At 41.5% G+C, this 22,411-nt stretch overlaps 1 protein-coding gene across 4 annotated transcripts in view; it reads right to left on the minus strand.

Moving 5' to 3' along the window:
* CNTN6 (contactin 6) overlaps positions 1-22,411 on the minus strand; it is a 130,338-nt gene that overhangs the window by 101,736 nt on the left and 6,191 nt on the right. For 3 of the 4 annotated variants that reach the window (XM_051788640.1, XM_051788641.1, XM_051788638.1), the window contains exon 2: positions 467-604. The exons of the other annotated variant lie outside the window; for it this stretch is intronic. In XM_051788640.1, the coding sequence (XP_051644600.1) occupies positions 467-521 (55 nt within the window). In that variant the 5' untranslated portion in view covers positions 522-604. The remainder of the gene's footprint in view (positions 1-466; positions 605-22,411) is intronic. 4 annotated transcript variants of the gene reach the window in all.

A 22,411-nucleotide genomic window follows, 5' to 3' on the forward strand; every position in this document is an offset into this window, starting at 1 on the left:
TCATCACACCAACAGGAGGCAAAGAAAGAACCTTTACATTTACTTTGGGCACTCAGCAAGATTTTCTTTCATTTTTGGGTATTTATATTCTGATTGCCCTTATTCAACGCTCCCAAACTGGGCTGGTTTTCCATCCAGCTCCATTTGCTGGCCTGGGGGTTGGTGATGCTGTGGCCAAGAAAGGTCTCTCATGGATGTTGTTACCCAAGTAACAGTTGTATTTTAGACTATTTTTTAAAGCTTTTACCCGGATTTCACCTTTCTTATGATCTTGAAACGTGTTTTCCTGGTTCAAAGGCAGAACCACGAGTTGCTTAAAATTAAAGCATGTCCTAATAAAAGCTCCTTAGTCACCTGTTCATACAAATAAGTCCTGTTAGTTTTGGTAATTGCTTCTCCTTTCTTGAAGAATTATGACACTGATATAGATTTATCAATCACAAACACTAATAGTGGAACATTTTACCTGTGCTGCAGCTCATGAATGGCAGCAGACTTATTAGTTTCCATAGCAACACCATCTCCACTTTCCAAGGTCAAAAATTCCTCCCATCCAATCAGTGGAAGAAAGTAAAGTGTGTCTTCCTGTGACTACCTTGATATTCTGCAAAAACAGGAAGAGATATTGGGTAATTAAAGCACAGATTCCAAACAAATACCCCAATTTCCCCTGTGTAAAATCATGTTCTGCTGCACCATTTGAAGACTCAGACCCTAAAAATGCAATAAGTAGTCTAGATGGGATCATCTGAGCATAAAAATAATTCCAGAATGACACAAAGCTGGTGATGAGATGAGTGAAAATCAGGAAATGTTGGAGTTTCATCCACCCCTTCCATGTGGGACAGAGATTCCTTATGCAGGAGGGAGTTTCTCCAAGCAGGAAAACAAAATTTTGATGTGGTTCCTCTGCCAGACATTGAAGGTATAGAAAAAAAAGGTGTTTGCAAAAAATGGGCTTTTCTCAGCTCCTAAATGTTCATCACACTTTGTGATGTTTCTTGTCCCATCTCAGGGGTGGAGCACCTCTGCTCTGGAGACAGGCTGGGAGAGTTCTGGGTGAGAGGAGAAGGCTCCAGGGAGACCTTAGAGCCCCTTCCAGTGCCTCGAGGGGCTCCAGGAGAGCTGGAGAGGGACTTTGGATGAGGGCCTGGATGGACAGGACAAGGGGAATGGCCTTAAGCTGCAGGATGGTAGATTTAGATGGGATATTAGGGAGAAATCCTTCCCTGTGAGGGTGGGGAGGCCCTGGCACAGGTTGCCCAGAGAAGCTGTGGCTGCCCCATCCCTGGAAGTGTCCAAGGCCAGGTTGGACGGGGCTTGGAGCAACCTGGGCTGGTGGAAGGTGTCCCTGCCTATGGCAGGGGGTGCAATGAATGGGCTTTAAGATCCCTTCCAATCCTGTGATTCCATAATTCCATAGTAATCTGCCTTCTGATCCCAGCAATGATCCTTTGGTGAATTTATTGTGACCTGAGCAGACACTGCTGCCAAATGTGATCTCACCTGGGAGCAGAAGGCAACACAAGTCATTTGTGCACCATGGAAAACCCACACCTTTTCTGGGCTAAGCTTTCCTATTCAGCAACGAAACATTCCCCCATAAGGATTTACGTAACAATTTCATTTAATTTTCCTTTGACATTTCAGTCAACATATGATGAATTAAGCCAGGAAAAAGGATCTGTTTGGCCTGTACTCCCAAAGGGCAAACGACTAATTTACTGTTGGGAATCAGTTCATAAAACAGCTGCAACTAGAAATCACTTCATCAAATGAGTTTACAAAATTGTGAAATCATTCCAAACCTTTTAAGTGCTGAAAATTTTCCACTGAGAAATTACATTTATGATCCGCTTTTACAGGTCCATATTCTCTTCTCACTTGTCTCATTTTTCATACCAGTGTGAAAAGATATCATGTAGGATTATCCTGAAACTTATTGCTGATATGAGTGAGGGAGACATTTTTTAGAAAATTAAGGAATTCAACTCTTTTGAAAGTCATCCCACTTCTATAAGGGGTCTAATTCTGTTCATATTTTTTGTAAGCTTCACTTAAAAATTTCAGGAGGTCTCAGAGGAAATGCTTTTAAACCTGGGGCACCACTGTAAGTGGCCATTTCAGGGGGAGGAGCTTGACAAGCTTCTAAGTTTTGAAAAAGGGATTGAAAAAAACAGTTTCTTTCAGCCTTTTGTGATGTCCTACTTCACACACATCTGGGCTCTTCTGAAGCACATTTGCATCATTTGTAAGTGTTTGAAAAGAAAAATATTTAAAAAGTGCTAAATTATGATTCTTGCAAAGTAGAAAGAGAGAACACAGAGCTGGATGGCACCTTTAGACATCAACCCTGCCCCAAGCAGCAGGAACTGCACTTAAAATACCCTCAATAAATATTTACTGTCTTTTTAATACTTTTTTTGGTGTCTTTCTTTAATACTTGCATTCAGTTCAGGTTCCACTCTAACCCCTTCTTTAAACCACCTGTCGATACTGAGGGTGGGCATTGATTATTTCTACTTAAGTGTAAAACCTTGTGCTTTTCCTTATTGAATCCCATCATATTTATTTCACAGCCTTTCTCTTGCTTGTCAATATTTGTCCTGAAGCTGCTGTGCACATCTCTGATATTTAAGACAACAAAAACCACTTTACCTTTTTTCCCCTTGTCCTTCCTAAACAGAACATTTCTCTTCAGAGCAAAATGCAAGAATTCTAATTATCTACTTAGACGCCACGTTAATTTATCTTATATTAATTACTTTTTTGACTTTCCCTGTGTCACGATTTCACCTTTTTTTTCCTAACTATAGGTCGGCAGGAGTGAAAAGACTCCCCAAATCACCAGACCTGTGTGTCCTGCAGTACCGCGGGGTGAGGAGGCTCAAATTGCCCATTTACTGACAAACCCTTTGTTTGCTGTTAGCAGATAACAACCAGAATTTGTCTGCAATTTATCCTCTATTGCTGTGCTTGTTGCAGAGAATTTTGCACATTCCCACGTGTTTCCTTGGCCTTCCTATTTCAATTCACCTCCTGTGCTTGGTGTTTTTCTGTGGTTATTTTTCTTGCCATTTCCCTGTGCTGCCCAGGTTGGTGCCACCCAACTCCTTTCCCTCAAGATCTCTAAAATTAATCCTGTTTCTGCTTAAGCCACATTTGTTGTATGAATTATTTTGTGCAGGTCACCTGAAATCCTTTTTAAGACTTGCCAAAGAAAATTATGGCTCAAAGGAAATGATTTACACTCTCCAGGCTTACTCATGTACTTCCTGAGGGGAATATTCTCAACAACAAAAAATAACCAATAAAAGCCAATTAACTGACCATATCCAGTATTTTCCAAGACATTTGTACTCTCTCACAGGGACAGATCCTTCTGAAAACCTCCCTGTTTTCTATTCTCCTCCCACTGAGTTATAGATGAGTCTTTTGAAACCAAGAAGCTTCTGCCAATATCTAGAATATATAACTCAAATTCTTTGTATTCATGCAAGGTATTGATCAATCCTCAGAACTGTAATTCTCCTGCTTCTAAGACTGCAAATTATGGGGCATTACTGTAAATATATATATATATATATACACACACACACATATTTCCTTTCAGTAACCCAACTGTTTTACTCCTTTCCCTCTGACAAACACAAGGACCTAACTGGCAAGCAGGCACTTAATAATTTTTACAATGTCTTTCCAACAGCAGCTTCCATGGGATTATTTACTGTCAAACTAAATCAAGAATAAATGAAAAAACTGAAATATTTATAGCATAAGAAAAATCTGGTTCAGACCAGAAATCCCAGCCAGGCATTAAATCAAGAAATGTAACAAGATTCTGCCATCATACCCTTTGTTTTCTGGACGTGCTGCTATCACTTATTTTAATTGTTATGCCACAGTTTGAGCAGAGAGATGGATGGAAAACAAAATATGTTAAATATGATCATGGGAGAAACATTACATTTTCCCCTAAAAATACTGATTGCATGTCTATTTGTCCCCGGGATGTAATTTATACAAATATATTTGTTACAGGGGTAGTCAACATCACTTTTTGTTGTTTTTCCATTAGAGAAAACAAGTCCATAGGAAAGAACTCAATCCTCAGATACTTTATACCTGTTGTTTTTCCTTCTTATCTGTGGGGGAAGGAAAGATTTCTGTTCCTGAGACATCCAGATGTGACGTGTGGGACATCCAGGGGTGTGGAAGGGATGAATTGATGGAGGGAAGGTGGATGAAACCCAGCACAGAGGGGTTGTGCAGCATCTGCCTCTCATTGCAAACACTCTGGGTCACATGATTGGAAAGAAAGCACACAAAAGTACTCCTTTCATCAAAACATTTCTTCCTGGATAGTTGGAATATCAAAAAATTCCACCTAAACATGGGATTTGAGTAGAGTATTGACTTAGTGACGTTGCACTCAGCACAGAGAGGGAAAGGCTTTCTTGTGTGGCTGAAGCTTGAAGTTGTGTTGCTGTTTCCTCAGCACTGGAATTTAGAAGGAGACATGTTATGGATTCATTTATTCATTAAAATGATCTGACATCTCTTTAGTGCATTAACAGAAGTGCCAATACTTCATTTTTCACTGAGCTGAGGCTCGACCTGCTGCTGAGGCTTTGACTTTCAAGACTTCTACTCTCTCCAATTGCTTATTTTTTGAGCAACAAAACACTTGCAAGATCAAGTCTGTGACAAAGAACAAAATGTTCTTGTGGTGTCACCTGAGTTTTTGTGAAAATAGGCCCCATTTCACATTTCTGCCACAGTTGTGTTGGTTTTGTGAAAGCAGGAGAGCGTCTGTTCAGGTGCTGATCTGACATCATGCTGGGGTAAAACTTGTCAGGCACTGGAATGATGAGATTTTGCTCTTGGCCAAATTCAAGGAAATGGACATTTTTACCCATGGCAAAACACAACTGTGTTTGCAGAAATAGAAGCTTTCTAACCTGGTGAAAGGAACAATGTTTAACCAAAGGGATTTGGGGCTGAATCCCACAGGGATGCTGCTGGTGGAGCTTCACTCCAGGGCTGGTATATCAGTGTAGCCACCTATAGAAAAAGTTCTGTTGAATGTATGTAGAAGGAAAGGAATAAAAATGTGAAGAGAAGAGGCTAAAATCCAGGGAGTGCATGCACAGCCTTTTTTTCTGCAGCCTCAGCTTTCCCTCCCACCAGCTTCCACACATCTATATTATCTTTTGAATTTGGCCTTACATACTTTTGTATTCTTCATCTGCCAGGAAATAAGCCAAGTCTGTCCCAGCCAGGCTTAAATTCTTGGCACACCATTGCCCCTGATCTCTATATTGTCTCCTGAGCACCTGATTTGAAGGCATCTAATGTGAATTTTCTCATGAATGCCAATGATATACAGCTACATTTTTCTTTTCAAACTTTTTATCCCTGAGGCACTTTCTGCACTCAAACCATTTTCCAGATATCCATAACAGACTGAATAGCAAACACTTGCAACTACCAGAGCAGAAGCAGAAGAGACCAGTTTTTCAGGCTGCAGCAAGATTTACTTATGCTGCTGCAGTACTTAGTGCTTATTTAGAATTATTGAACCATATTTCGAGGGAGAAAAGTACCCAGTGTTATTTAACAAAGGTTTCCGATACCGATCGCTCCCATTTTTTCCTCCTGCACAAAAGGACTTGGATTTTCATTTGGTTTTCACTCCTGACTGCTATTGCTTACTTTTCCTAGGGAAACAGAAAATAGTGTGGCTCATTTGCAATTCAAATTCAGCACACGAAGCCTTCAGGGAGGGTTTAAATCTCGTGTTTTCAAAACGTTTTCCTAAATCCAAACAAACAGCTGGTTGTGTTTCAGGTGACATTGAGACTCATTCGTGGTGGGACACTACAGAGGCTTTTATTTCTTAAACTGCCCAAATTAAGGATTCACCAGCCCTGAATGGCCCTGGCACAGGTTGCCCAGGGAAGCTGTGGCTGCCTCATCCCTGGAAGTGTCCAAGGCCAGGTTGGATGGGGTTTGGAAAATCTGGGATAGTGGAAGGTGTCCCTGCCCATGGAACTGGATGATCTTTAAGATCCCTTCGGGAGCTCCCACCTTCTCCTGACAGCCAAGTACAAGACACAACAGGATTCAAACATCCCAAAAATAATGTTGATTTATTTTTTTACACGGTTTCACTTTCACAGCAACAATTAGAGAGCTTAAAATAAAAAGCTGAGAGAGAAACCCTCCTCTGCCATGAAGGCACTGCAGGACATGCCCATGTGCCTTGGCATCCCATTGGCACTGCTGCTCAATGCCCAGGGAAGGAATTAGTGAGGGAACCTTTTCATCAGAACGTCAGGAACACATGAAGTGGTTTAATGGAGAAGCACAAACTTAGGGGATGGAGACACATTAACTATATATATATATATGTATATGTATATCTTATAATTTATATATATTATATATAAATATTTCTATATTTATATAATTTATAAAATTTTGCTTCACCTACTCACATTGCTCATGTACCAGCATTGCTGGTGTTGTTTCCTGTAACTTAGGGGACAGAGACATATTAAATTTATCTCTATCTCTATCTCTATCTATATTTTTATAATTTATATCTATTATATATTTATATAACATGTAAAAATATTTCTATATTTATATAATTTATAAAATTTTACTCCACATACTCACATTGCTCGCCAGCATTGCTGGTGGTGTTTCCTGTAACTTGGGGGATGGAGACATATTATATATAATATGTGTGTATATATATATACATATACATATATGAATTTATAGATGTATGTGTGTCTATAAGTATATATGTATGTGAGTCTCTGCACATACATAGAGTACAAAGGTATAATTTGGTTCAACAACCTCAATTTTTGGTTGTTTTTCTGTGGATTTGTATTTGGTTGGTCGGGTTTTCTGTTTCTTTTTTTGTGGGTTTGTTGTTTGATTTTTTGGTTTTGTTTTTTTTTTTTAATGTGAAATTCTGGTGCTATTTTGGCTCCCTGCAGTGACACCTATCATAAATAAATACAGAAATATCTCATTGTGGTGTAGTGGGAAAAGACTTGCCCAGAAGTTGGTTTTGTTTGAAGAGTGGTAAAGTCTTTTTATTCATTATAAACCCTGGCTGGTCTATTGGTCTGTCCCTCTGGGCCATGTGGAACAAGGATATTGGTGTGGGGAATGTTTGTGTGCCCTTGCACAGCCAATATATTGGGTTTCAGGGGATATTTGCACACCTGCAACTGTGCCAAGGCTTGGTGTCAGTCCAGACCCACCAGCAAATCCTTTTGGGGGGATAAAATATTCAACCAATTCAGGTTGGCACTGCCCAGAATGGTACCTGGTATACAAGTAAACTCTTATCTCATTACCAGAGCTGTGGGCCTGAATCAGTTATAAATAAAATCCCAATAATTACATTCCTCTCTATAACAGCTTTTCCATGGCTTCTGTCTCCACTTATATATAAACATGTTTTGAGTCAAGTCAATCAAAGACAACATATAGGTACAAAGCCAATATGTCAGTTGGAGGTAATTTCTATTCTGCAGTCTCTGTCATGTACAGAATTATATTTTGGAACATCATTTATCTGTAAGAATGTCCGAATTCAGGCTAATATAAAATATTTGTCACTTAACTAGGTGAGGCACTTCACTGCAGGTGTCCCTTAAGTATTCAATGGAGTCTGTTTTTTGTTAGTGACCCCGTTTTACTCTGTATGAGTAAAAGAGAAATTGTCCCAGTTTAAGTAGTTTAGAATTATGGCATGAGCATTACTGTTCATTACTGATATTCCTGGGGGCAGCATCCACTCACAGTGATTAGGTTCCTCATCTTTTAGATCCTGAAATGTGATATCAAGGAACACAAGGTCTCCCACCCTTCTGTAGCTGTGCTTCAGTTCCAACTCCGTGTGGCTCAGTGCTGTGTTCTCTGTGCCTGGCACAAATTATGCCTCTGATTTTTGGAAAATGTGTTTTCTACAATAAATTTGTAGCTGGGATAAGCACAGGTGCCTTTTACAGCGGATTTCTACCTTGCAAGTGTTTTCCTAAACTAAACAGAAGCGAGGCAGCAGTAGAGTGGGACAAAATAGAGCAATAATTCATCTTATGTTGTTTGATAGATAGAAAAATGTCAGCCAAAAAGCTTCCTGGGGCAAAATGGATAACCTTTAAGGAAGATTTGCAGCAGTGATAGCAGCATTTAGCATTAAGTGCCATGTTTGCAGCAACTGAGGGAAGGCAAATCTGATTCAAGCCTTGGAGTGTCTGTAGGAGATATGGAAAGTGGCTCCCCAAAAGCTGATGTGCTCTTGAGCTGCCATCTCGTTGTGTCTGCAGATACACAGATCCTGGGGCGTGCTGGAAGAATTAACCTTGTATTCAATTTTCCATTTCACTTCCCTTTTTGTGCAGTTTAAGTCTCTGTTGTATCAAGTGCAACAGGAAAAGTGGAATTTATGACATTTGTCGCTAAACTTGAGAATACATTTAGTCCTTGGCTCAGCTGTGTAATACAGGCACAGCCTAAATCCACGTGGACTCAACATCCAGGTGTTCCCCAGCCTTTCCCAGAGAGTTGTCACTGGGAGCTTGGACTGACCCACACATTCTCCAGTCCCTTCTGGACAGGAGCTCCCTCAGGATGGCAGCAGGATCTAATCCTTCCTTGGTTCCAACACAATGTTTTGGTCATTTAAGCCTTTTTTCCTTCTCACAGGACAGAGCTGACAGACCTCTTGCTCTTTTAGTTTGCTGCCCTTCCATGCCTCTGTACCAGCTCTGGGAGTGTCACCTGCCCCCAGGAAAATTAGGAACAATCCCACTTACTAAACATTTTTGGAACCTTGTAAAGATAAAGCAGAATTCTCTATCAGAACTGCCTGAAGCCCAAATTCTCACATAGAACCTGTTAATCAAAATACTTAAAGATATGACATTTGCTGCAATGGGATGGCAACTTTCACCCATAGATTGGCTTAATATAAAGGCTTGAGTTATGGCTACAGCATTCCTGAGTCATTCCTGGTATAGGAATTTCCAGCTCTCTGTTAATAAACCACAGGACTGCAAGAGCCAAGCAGAAGAGCTCTGTACATTCTTTAGCTAAAATAATGCTGCTCTCATTTAATCCCTAATATGTGGGAACGGACATTCCATCATCTCTGTGACGTTTGTCCTCCCTAAGTTTCAGTGGGATAAAAACTTCAGCCAAATCTTCAGAGATTTCTGTGAAATGCAGAGCACACCATTTTCCACATGAATTAGAATTTGTAAGTTTTCCTCGTGAAGATGATTCCCAACAAGAGGATTCTCTGCTGATCACTCAACACAGTGGCAGTGATTACTGAGCAAACCTGGAGACAGAGAAGGGCTGATAAAAAGGCTTCAAAGGTTTGGCTGGAGTGTAAGTGTGAATCAATTCAATACATTATCAAATACATTTTCTCAAGAGATCTGAAAGTGTTAAACTTACCAAACCTGAAAATATAATCTGTAAACAAATTATCACCTTCCTTTTAACGTGCTCACAAACACCAAAGCTGCGTGTCTTGATGGTACCCAAATATTGGGAGTGAAGAGTAGACATTATTCCTCACAGATGAAAAGTTTAATATCTACTTCATATCTATGAGTAAAAGCTCAAGAACTCTAGAACACCTCCTTCCAAACATTATCAGTGTAAAAATGATTAAAAAAAATTATTCTATTTCCACTGAAGTTAGTGCCAAAATTCCCATTTCTTCAGTAAAATAGGATCAAAATTAGAATGTCATCAAAAGATAGTGTGCAGGTTTCTTCAAGGATATGGATGTTCATAAAGGAACTGCTGATAAACCTTTACAATGGTATCTTGAAGACTTCATCTCTCTCAAGATCTCATGCAGCAGTTGTTTCAATATGAGCCTCATATCACAGGAATGCTTTAATTTGGGCCACCCTAAAGTCTGCTATTCAGTGTTTTCACTTTAATCTTCTGCTTGCTCTGCATTTAATATCCCAGATCTTTTTATTAAACCCATATTAAAGGTATTGTGATCTCTTTATGGTCCTCTACTTTCAAATAAAACAATATCCTCAGTGACAAAGCCCTCACTCCTGAGTTTCTTGCACATCTGTTCCTCCAGCTGGTGGGAATCAGAGCATGGAGGGTTGGGGCTATCTCAGGTCACCTCCCTTGGCACCTTCAGTTCCAGTCAGGGTCAAACTGCTGTGCTTCTTAAAAGCCTAATAATGAGCCTCTGTCCTTCTCAGCAAGACACACCAACTGATGTTTTACCTGGCACCCAAAAATTCTTTACCTGCCACCCAAAAATGCTTTACCTGGCACCCAGTGATTGAACTACCGACCAAGGAGATTCCTTGGAATGCCTCACAGATCTCATTAGGTCACTCTGCAGCAGGAATTTTGCATTTACTGAGAGGCTTTTTGTTGGTTTTGGCTTGTTGATAAATTATTTATTTACCAGCATGGAATCTCATCTGTGGATAATTGCACTAAACATCTGAGATCATGTAATCCTAGAATGGTTTGGGCTGAGGGAAGAATTTCTTCACAGAAAAGGTGATCAGATATTGGAATGAGCTGTCCAAGGGAGGTGGTGGAGTCCCGATCCCTGGGGGTGTTTAAGGAAAGAATGGAGGTGGGACTCCGTGCCATGATGGGGATCAGGCACAGGTTGGATGTGATGATCTTGGAGGTCTTTTCCAACCTAAATGATTCTGTGATTCTCTGACATCAAAGACCATCTCAACTCCAACACCTCGTTGGTGGAATCCAGTCACGAAGAGCTGGAGAAATGCTCCTTTCACCCAGAGAGTTCAAGCCTTGGAGAAACACCCTCAGAAAGGGACTGGGCTGTCCACCTGCCACTCCTGCCTCAGAAATTCATGGGCCAGAGTTCATATTTGCAAACAAACAGCAACAAAAAAGTGAAACAGAAGATAATTTTTGTACAAGAACCTGGAAATCTGCCAAATTATTAACAACTGGACTTCAGCCTGGCAGGAAATATTAACAGCACCATGAAAGGAAATCATTAACTGTAGATTTCCCCAGAGAGCTGCCAGGAAATATTTTGATTTTTTAACAGCCATACATTGCTGCGCAGCAATAAATAAAGGGGACAGGACCACTTCTGGGGTGGCCTGGGTGGACATGGCTTGAAACCATCTGGCAGCGAGATTAGGATGAACACTAACTAACAAAAGCAGGACTGGGATGCCAGGGTGACTTTAGGATGAGCTGAACCACACATGACCATTAGTTTTGCCCAAGATGAAGCCTCTAATCATTTGATTTGCATATGTGCAGGCCCGGGTGTCAGGAGGGAAAGTTAATTTCCAGGCTTATTGTTTAACAAGTAAATGATTCAGTGTGAAATGATGATCATTCCCTTCCTCCTCGGTGATGCTGTTGCTGTTTATTGCCATCATTTAGAATCTCTTCGATAATGAGGAAAAGAAGAAAATAATCAGTTGCTTTCTGGATGAAATTGGACTTAATTCAGCATAATCCATGTATTTTAAGATAGGGGATATAGCCAAGTGGAATAATCAGTGCAGCAAACAGATTGCTTTAGTGTCTAGACAGGTTTCAAGATGATCTGGAGATGGGAACAGGCATACAAATGATTTACCTCCTCTGCTCCAGCTAAATGTCTGGATGCTGGTGGAATACAGAAGGAAAAAAAGAGGAAGAAGTCCTTTAAACAAAAGCCAAGGAGAAAAGAGCTGGAGTTTCTGAAGGTTCCACCCCAGCAAACCCCCCTGAGCACATGGAAAAGGGTGATGCCACCTGAGGGTTGGATCTGCACACCAGCCAAGCCAGGGAGGAGGAAAGGCAAGGATCTGGAATTTGGGAGATCCTTCCCTGCCCAGGAGAGTCTGAACAGGCTGAACAGAAGGTCCAAAATTCCCAGTTAAAGCTCTGAAGACAAATGATTTATCAGGGTTTAATAAATATAAATAACCTTATCTGTCTTTAACAGCTTTAACAATGTTAAACACTGTCCTAATTTTTAGAATTTTTAGAGGATGATGGTGTTTCAGGTCGTAGAATAACTTACAGATTTCTTTTTTTTAATATCTAAATTGGTCATTTAAAAAAAAAACTTGATTGTGAGCTGTGTATAGGAATATATATGGAGAAGCACATATTCAGGTGATTTAAATATAAGCATAACTTTATTTCTTTTATTACAGAGAGTTATTTGGCACATTTAAAACCATCTCTTTTCCTTTTCCTATAATTAAATGTGTTTTATTTTTCCTAAAACTTCTCTAGACACTTGAGTTCCTTCACAGTCAGTTCACATAATATATCAATTGTATCAAGTTGCTTGAAAATAAAGATGTAATTTTAGGCCTGAAATGAATTGATTTGTAATTGTTTATTTGGTGTTTATTAATTAATTTCTTCTGCAGTTCCTGCTGTTTCCTGGGGTTTGTTTATGAGCTGTTTGCTCCTTCAGAAGTCAGACCTTTACCAAGGGGTAAAAGAGAGAAAAACATTAACACTTTTCATTACATTAATTATTGCTAGAATCCTGCCTTGCTCCTGGTAGATGATTTGTTAGATATTGATTTTATTTCTTGATAATTATCTTGAACTTCAAACAAGTCCCACATGCAGGTATTGATGCCTTTGCATCTGCTGGATATGCAGCAGACAATGTATATATAGACTCACAACAGGTTAGAAAAGCAAAACGGTAGCTTGAATAATAATCAGTATTTATGGATATTTTCTCTTCCTGGGTTCACTAAAGAGATCTGAGCTTGAACTCACTATTCTGGAGGTGTTCTGGGGTTTTGGCAGGTAAACAGGGTTGGCTTCTCCAGTGGTGTGAGAAGGAAAATTTTGAGCTTCATGGAGAAATGCTGATTTACACCAGTGAGGAACCAGGACCAAAGATATTTGGAAGAAAAAGCCTTGAAAATTATCTATGTTATGATAAGAAGCACAATTTTACTTAGGAGCCAGATAACATTTAGGATGCACTTATTTATGTATGCACTCATTTAAAATATATCAATTCTAAACTTCTAAAATGGGAAGGGTCATGAAAGGCCAGGACTGGATATAAATATTTAGCACGAGATTTTTACTGGCATTGCAATTTTTTTTTTTCCAGATGCAGAACTTCCTTTTCATTTCTGCTTTGTTTTCTCACCCATTAGACTGAACATTGAAAGCTAATAGGACTTTAACCTGTTTTTTTTGTACCATCAACGCTCTGAGAAGCCTCTTTCACACCCTTCTATTCAGTACTTTCATTTAGACTCTCTTTATGCACCAAAATAGGTTGTTGGAATCACAGGGAACAACGGAGAGGAAATTACACAAAGGCAAATGATGTGTGATAATACAGAGAAGAAACGGGAGTGGATTAAACACTCCCTGTCTCACTCAAGGCCGTTTTGAGGAGCACTTTATTTGGCAAAGCACTTCTGCAAATGATTCTGCTGATTAAATACCCCAAAATATGACTGGGTGCACATCCCTCACCACAACCCAGCCCTGAGCACCCAGCTCAGCTGCTCTGCACCACAATTAATAAGAGAAATGGAAAATCCTGAGGTTTTTGCTGTTGCTGTTGTTCCAACTAAAAATTCACCTGCCTGTTTAGCTGTTACTCATTCCCTTTCCACCCCCCTGATGTGTATTTTCTATTCCAAGTATTTCTGTGTATTGTCCAACACTTACTGCATTCTTAGTCCACTCGTGGCTGTGTTTTTTTTGTGGTGGTAGAATAAGTGAAATGGTCTTTGGTTTCATCCCTTCATTCAATTGTTTGTTGTAAACCCTTATGACTGTTGGTTTAACAGATTTTAAAAATATCAAAATCTGTCTTTTCATAGTAAAAGGGATATTTCCTTATCCCCTTATCATTTCTTTATCCCTTATCAAAAGCCACTTTTGCCTCTTGGAGTCACTATTAAAGCAGGTGATTTCCCTACCCCTCTCAGAAAGGTTGTCCTTTATTTTAAGCCAAATCAACTACATTTGGAACATGGAAAAATGCTCTGTCACAATAAATCCCTGAGTACATTTGTTAATAAGGAACCACAGTTACATTTTCCACATCAGTGAAAGCAAAACAAGTCAACGACCCAAATTTTCCCTACATTTTGTGAAGGTGTCTGAGATAAATTGCCTTCAAAACTAGAGGCTGGCTATTTACCACTGCTAACATTTCCAGCCAGAGGACACTCAGAGCAACATAAGGACTTGCTCAAGGAAAACAATGAATTTAAAGGGTTTTTAGCCTGTAAATTCAGAATCTGTCTAATGGCAAGTTTGTGGAATGGTTGCTCCATAGCAGACACAGTTACTAATTAATATATTCTCACTTGCTATCTTTGCTGCAGCTGTAGGATCACTCTCATATTAAGGTGTTTGGCTGAGTTGGGACTGCATATTAAAAGTAAAAAGAACATTTCCCTTGAAACAGTGTTTTGACTGGTGAACCTGAACAGCCAAAACCCCGTGGTTATAAACCTCCTTTGGGCAGTGTTTCCATGGGACAAGGATCCAAAACTTTCAAATAATCAAATTTCCATTTGAGGTCTTCCTGTATATCCTTTTCTGAAGGCTCAGGAGACTCTCCTGGTTATGCCACATTTAAGAGAGGCTCAGATCAGCTCAGCTTTGATACCAACACCAATCACAGCCCAGCTTTGGAGGGAGTTGTGTCTTTGCCAACCCCAATCTGATGCTTTCCCAGGACTATCCAACCCATCCCAATGACTGCAGGATGAATATTGTCTGAGCACCCTTTCCAGTCTCACATACCTGCAGAGCTGCTCTATCCACAAGTTTCTACACATTTCCCTGGAATTTCATTGCCAAAACCTCAAAATGGAGTTTGGTCTCTGATGGGCTTAAAAGTGCTTCTTGTTTTGAGGGTGAGACACTGAGGAGGATCTCAGAGTGAGGTGTCTGCAGTTCTGCAGGCCCATCACACCTTCACTGCAGTGATGTTCTCAATAATGCAGATTGTTTCCTGGGATGCTGCAGCTCTTCCCAGGCTTCTTGTCATTCCCATGGCTGACTGAGCTCATAAATTGCCCATGGGCACTAATAACTTGTGCTGATGTCACTCTTTGTGTCACTCTGAGCCTTGGCTCACCCTCCCTCCCAGTCCAGGGGATGTTACAGGTTCAGCAAGAGTTTAGAGATTGAATAGGGGTGATAACAATGAGATGGTCCTGCATTTCAGTCTTGGAAACATCCATTTACTGCTGGTGATCTAAATAATGGGCTATTTCTTCTCTTTCTTGACATATAAAACAATGTTGCTGCTATATAATCACACAAATCAAATTTTTCACCAGTTCTAGGCTAAGAGCAACAGCCAGATTGATTATATTCCTTTCTTGGTGTGCTCCTCTTACAAAAGTCTGTCATCCTTTAGGAGAAATATCAAGTTCTAGGTCTGAAGGGACCCACTGCCTTTAGCTTTTATTTCTTTAACAAACAAATCAGTCCTCATCAGTGTGCAAGTTCATCAACACCTATTTCAATTTCTGTACAGCAAATATATCAGCCACAACTGCATTATGGGGAGGGCAAATCACACAGTAATTAATGGAGCTAATAAGCAGCACACAAGGTCTGATTCAGGCTTAAAACAGAAAGAGAAACACATCCCTGTGATTTCAGTAAGATTTAGATCAGCTTTCTAAAAAGTTGGCTCTTCACTGAGCTTATGATGCAGCCACATGTTGCAGCAAACAGGTTTTTACTCTCTGTGTATCTACAGGTCAGTGCACTCATATTTCAAGCAGGACCTACTGAGGAAAAGCTTCTTTTATGTTTGTGTGTCTGGGTTAAAAAAAACCAACAAAACAACAACAAAACATAAACCCCCCAACAATCACATTTGCTGCAAAGTTTTGCTCCTTTGCTTTGAAATTACACTGGGAAAAATGATTTTGTGTGCAGGCCAAGGGATATTGCAAAGAGAGAAGCTGTATTAGAAAAGCCCATCTTAGTCATAAGCAAAACACACTGCAGTGTGTTTCCTGGGCATGGTGGGAATCATTCTTTGTGAGAGGTTTTCCAACTCTCTTGATCCAAATCACCAGCTGATGGTCTCTGAGCAACCCTCAGGCTGCTGCTCAGCTGGGCTGGGAAATGAAGGATTAAAGCTTCCTTCCCTTCCCTCTCTTTCTCCCATCCAGCACAAAGTTCCTACCAGAAAATAAACACCAAATATGCAGCTACCCCAGAACACCTCTACACTCACACCCTGTCCCATGTGATTCAGGGGTGAAAAACTCCCTTTCAGAAGCTTTAGAGCCTCATCGTTTCCTTGGATTATTGTTCAGAGCCTCTGATATTATCCACTGTCACATCCGTGTGGCCAACCTGGGAAGCTACAGGCAACAGACTGAATGAAATAAAAGTTGTCCCTTCAAGACAATTTCAGGCAGTTTGTTTGTGTTTCCTTTGGTCTCATTAGGCTGCCACTGCAAGATAAATGGTTTGGGTTAAGGGTAATTTAGTTTATGGCACAATAGGTATGAAAGGTTATTCCCTCTTCTGCCCTCCTCACATAAAATCCACCTTAAAGAAAGGCAAGTCTTTATGTCTCAATAAACAGAAGCCACACAGATATTGTGTAACAAATTACATATTGGATAACCATCTATAAAATTTTAGTGGCTTATGAAGTTTGCATTGATTTGAATTTTACCCAAAGCGTTACAGTTCCTCCGAAACACTGAAATAAAAGGAAAACAGAAATATCCATTACAATGGTTTTTAACAGTTTAGCCACCAGAGATACCTCTGAAAATGCAAATTACTGGCAACAGCCTGGAGATCACGTTGCCCCTTCCCTGTCTGGGACACAGAAAAACCTGCAGATCAGCCCCAGAGAGGAGCTCAGCTCCACCTGCCACTAGACAAAGTTTTCCAAGCCCTGTCCAACCTGGCCTTGGACACTCCCAGGGATGGGGCAGCCACAGCTTCTCTGGGCAGCCTGTGCCAGGGCCTCCCCACCCTCACAGGGAACAATTTCTTCCCCATATCCAATATAAACTTACTCTCCTTCAACTTAAGGCCATTCCCCTTGTGCTATCACTGCATGCCCTTGTGAAAAGTCCCTCTCCATCCTTCTTGTAGGCCTGAAAGAAAGGCTTCATCCAGAGAAAGGCCATTGATTGGATTCCTAGTAATGTTTGTCTCTGACTGAATTTATATATATATATATATATCTTGAAAGTAGAAGGATTTTATAAATACAATGTAGAAGGGCTGCAAACATAGTTATTCTTTACAGAAATGTGCAATAAAAATGACTGATTCTTAGAGCAAGGAGGTGAGGCACCAACTGGTATTAATTAGTATTATTCCAACTAGAAATGTGCAAGGCCAGGTTGGACAGAGCTTGGAGCAACGTGGGATAGTGGGAGGTGTCCCTGCCCATGGCAGAGGGTGGGACTGGATGAGCTTTAAGGTCCCTTCCCACCCAACCCATCCCAGGATTGGGTGATTTTGGGGCGATAGTAGCTGTGCATTTGAGCAGCATTATTTACCCCCCTGTTGGCAGGTGAGTCTGAGGCACCAACATTTCACACTCATTGTTCCATGATTTACTTTACACAGCACAAAACAACCCATCAACACCAACCACCTTTCCTGCCACCACATTTGTCGTGTTTGAGCCTGGCTGCTGGACCAGCCCTGCCCAGGGTTGGTCACCAGGCCACAGCCTGTGCAATTATCCACTTCAGTAATCAGTGTCTGCTCCTGATGAATTATAGCTCCATCCTTCAGGATAAATGAGCTGGTGGGAAAGGTGTGACAGGTAACAATGCCTTTGTAATGGTGGATACACCTATCAGGCTTCATGCAAAAAATGGACCAGTAAAACATGTGGAAAAACATAAGCAGAAATAAAGCTAAAAATCTATTTCAGGACATGGTTGTTGACCTGGCATGAGAGACTGAAAATTAACTTCATTCTGCATAAATGCAGGAGGATTTCAGGCAGAACAATGTGGCCATGCTCAGGTCAGCTCTCAGATCACTTGTAGTCTGCCACAGATAAATTTTGGGCCATTAGAGGTGATTGTTTTTCCTGTGATGGTGTGAATTTTGGCTACTCCCTCAGCTGCTTTATCCAACACTGATAACACTGCTCAGGCTGGCAGTGGACAGCCAACAAAAGGTCTCAGAGATGGCTCCAGGATGGTCTCTGATAATGCACCTGCCCTTATCAGGCCCCAGAGGTTTGGGTTCAACTCTTGCTTTCCTCTGAACCCCTTTTATAACTCTGTCCTTACACTCCATTCCACACTGTTAAAATACAGGATAAAACCAGCCAGTTAAGAAAGGAATCCCATGTGCTGCTGAGGAGAGGGTTGGGTCTAGGAAGCAAATTTAGCCTCTTTTTATAGTACAAAGAGGCTGGATATTTACAGTCCCCACAGAGGAGCTTTTACCCACCTCAGAGGAGTGAGGTGGGTAGGAGGGCACAGCCTTGAGGAGACTCCTCTTCCCCCCTCACCCCTTAATGTGGGTCATTTTATAGGACATCCCCATGTACAGGCAAAAAATCTAGAAATAAGATTATTCACAAGGTTTTATTAAAACTGCTTTTTCTGATGCATTTTCTTCAGAAATTTTCTATTTTCCACCCCCTGATTTGGAATTGTGAGGTCCCATAAGGAACGTTACTAAAAGAGATCTCACCTGGTTTTACTTTGGTGTCACTTATACTTAGAATCACAGAATCATTATGGCTGGAAAAGCTCTCCAAGACTGAGTCCAACCTTTAACTCAGCATTGCCAAGGTCACCACTAACCCATGTCCCCAAGTGCCACATCTACACAGCTTTTAAATCCCTCCAGGGATGGGGACTCCCCCATGGCCCTGAGCAGCCTATTCCAAATTATACTTCCATTTCCTTGTTCCTTTTCACTCATTCAAGTGTCACAGACGTTCCCCAGGTATTCCTGGTATCCATCAATGTTTCATGGCTGATTTTGGCCTGTTTGCCAACAGAAAATGTGCAACATTTTGTGACAGAACTTTCTACAAGACAGTCGGGAAAATCCTCAGAGTGATTCCTTTGTGAATCAGCTTTAGTGTGTCTGAAAAAGAGTAGGGATAGATGGGATTTTGGGAAGAAATTTTCTCTGTGAGGGTGGGGAGGCCCTGGCACAGGTTGCCCAGAGAAGCTGTGGCTGCCCCATCCCTGGGAGTGTCCAAGGCCAGGTTGGAGCAACCTGGGCTAGTGGAAGGTGTCCCTGCCCATGGCAGGGCATGGAACAAAACAGTCTTTAAGGTCTCTCCCAAGCCAAACCAGTCTGTGATTCTATGATTTTATGATCTCAAAAAAAAAAAAAAAAAAAATCTAACGTGGTTTTTATTCTCTTAAAATCCTTCTTTTGCCTCTGTGGGTTCAGGTGAGAGATTTGTATGACTTAGTCACACTCCACTGAGCTTAACAGGCCCCCTGGTTAGGCAGGGCCTGGGCTTTATTTTTGGGTATTGCTGCTGGTTCTCTGGCTGCTCAACCCACCCCCTCAGCATTGTCATACAAAGTGGTTTCCTGCTAATTCCTTTCAGGGCTTAGGTGGATTTTGAATCAATCTTGCTGAGAAAGTCAGCCAGACAAAGAGGTAAAATCGTGACAGGGTTAGTCATTTCTGTTTTGCCTGAGTCAGTGAGTAAGGTGCTTTTTGTCTGTTCTTGCACTTCAAACATAACTTTTATTCTCCTAATTTTTGACAGAAGTTCAGTTTTGGGTATCTCACACCTATGTCTTCCAAATCAATCCTCTGAATCTCTTTCCCAAAGTTTAATATCATCCATTATTCAACACCTTCTATAAGACCAACTTTAAAACTAGTAATCTCTCAGTAAAGCTGTGCAATTAATGCTGGAATACATCTAGTACAGAATAATACCAACCAGCACTCACCATAGCCTTCCCCAGAGCATCCCAAAACACCAACAGCTTTCCCTGAAGTCTTGGTTATCAAGATTTCTATAAGATATAGTGGTAGATCCTGGCTCACCTTAGGGGAATTTTACATTAAAATGCAAAACCCCTTTCCCTGCAAATTTAACTCCACGTCAGCTGAGAGTGCACCCATTTCATGCCAGATGTGAATGATGTGAATGCACCTCCAGTGCTGCTTCTTGCCCTGAGCTTTGCCCACTTTGCTCTATCATTTTAATCCCTCTTTAATTGGCCATTTGAGTTACTCTGCAGGCTCTGCTCCCCGTGGTGCCCACCCTGAGCTGGCAGGAGGGTGATGGGGAGCCCCCACCCTGGTGACCCCAGCACCAACCACAGCCCCACCTCCTCCCCCCTGTGGAAGGGGAGTTTAACACACTGGAGTTTTCCTTCCTCTTGAGGCATTTTTCGGGCTGCCTTTGGACAAAGCTTTTATTTTGGATGCCTTTACAGTCTCTGTAGCTGCAGTAGTTTATGTTTTATTTGAAAACCTTGCATTTACTACAACATAAAGAGGTCATTATTGTTTATCTGTGCTCACCAATGTTCTTCTTTCCCTCCCCTCTCCTTCCAACTGCTTTCCCAAGTTATCCAGTGTATACCAGGCTCACTTATCCCTGCTTGCACCAGATACAGCACAGTTATGTATCTTCCCCCAAGCTCAGTGTCCTCAGAGGAGTATTTAGGTTAAGAACAGTTTATTCCTGGCTGGAACTGCAGCAATTGTGAGCAGGTTCATAAGCCAGGATTCTCCTTTGCTTCAGGCAGCTTCTAAAAACCAAGGTGATGTCTCAGATGGAATCAAAACTGGAGAGGAGCAGCAGTGGGGGAGAAAACATTCCTGATGCTGCAGCAAGGATGGTCCCTGTGGCACTGATGGCCCAAAGTGGTGTTTGGGGCAGGGCAGCAACACAGGGGGTGAATAATCCTATTAACAGGTAGAAACACATATGGAAAGCAGACAAATGGTGCAATAAACCTTTAGCTCAGCTGCCTCCAGTAAACAGAGGAAAGAAAAGCTTGTGTGAGAGCTGAGGATGCAGGAGCAGGAGCCTTTGGTGGGCAGTGGGAAGCAAGAGGACACTGAGGACACACCACGGACTCAGTCACAGCTCTGCCTCCTGCACCTCGGGGAACCACACCTGGACAAGGAGCAGTTCAAAGAATCACAGAGCTATTTAGACTGAAAAAGACCTCTGAGATCATCGAGTCCAACCTTTGAGCCATCACCACCTTGTCACCCAGCCCAGAGTGCCACATCCAGGGATGGAGGTTCCACCACCTCATCATTTCTCCCCATAGCTCCACTTCTCACCTCCTGCCTGGCCCAGGTGTGTTCCAGGGGGAATGTTTATACAGGTACAGCCTGACTTTATCCTGCTCAGAGCTGCCTGTTGCTTAAACAGCAACAACAAATATTCACAATACGTTTAGTTCCACCGGAATTCTGTCCTTGGAAAAGTGAGGCTGTTTGTTTATTTTATGTGAGGTTTTTCATCCAATCATGGAATGGCTTGGGTTGAAAGAGACCTTAAAAATCCATTCTAGCCCTCTGCCAAGAGCAGGGACACCTTCCACTAGACCAGGTTTTTGCAAAAGAATACATGAATAAAACTGTTCCTATTCCACTTATGTAGGAAACAAAGATTCTCCTTGCAAGTAAAAGATCCCTCTGACCAGTCTTTGTGACTATGCCCTCATCAAAAAGATGCATATGCAGCTGCTCAGGCATTACACAGTTATATAGTTAGTAAATATTGTTATTTAGTTTGGATTTTGGGGTGGGAAAATTGAGCTAGGACTGAAAACACAGCAGAATAGAGGGACCAGGGTGGGTTTAGGGCAGTGAAATTAGACCTGCACCTCCAGTAGCTTCAGAGTGAATAATACTGGAAAAGAGAGGGTTAAGAATATAGATATATGGCTTTTAGCTTTGTGTGATAGCTGCAGGAAGGGCTGGGTGACCTGTGTGGAGAGGCCTCAGCAATATGTCATCACTAATGATATCAGTGCTGAGGGAAAGGTGGCAGTTTAAGTGAGTGTAACAGGGGTAAAACCTCTAACCCACTGTGCAGCCCAAGAGCTCTCACTAAACCTCTGCCAAAACAATTGCTGGGAGAGAAATCTCCTCATCACCCAGATCCCTGGTGACTGCAGAGCTTCCCTGCTATTCCCAGCCTGAGGAAAACAAAGCCATTTGGGGCTAAGTGGCTGGATTCGGGAGATGAGCACAATGTCATCAGCCTGGGCAGAGCTTAAATGCCTCAGGACCAGCGACAGTGCCAGGTGTAAAACAGTTCCCAGCAGACACCAGCCAGGGTTTAGCTGACTCTAAAGCACCAGAATGAGTTGTAATGGTGGCTGCTGACAGGCATGCCAAGGAACTGAGGCATGAAGGAGGACCAGCAGCTGTG

Source organism: Manacus candei, unplaced genomic scaffold (assembly GCF_025592945.1).
Source record: "Manacus candei isolate 608988 ecotype Guabito, Panama unplaced genomic scaffold, ASM2559294v1 h1tg000025l, whole genome shotgun sequence".
NCBI lineage: Eukaryota > Metazoa > Chordata > Aves > Passeriformes > Pipridae > Manacus > Manacus candei.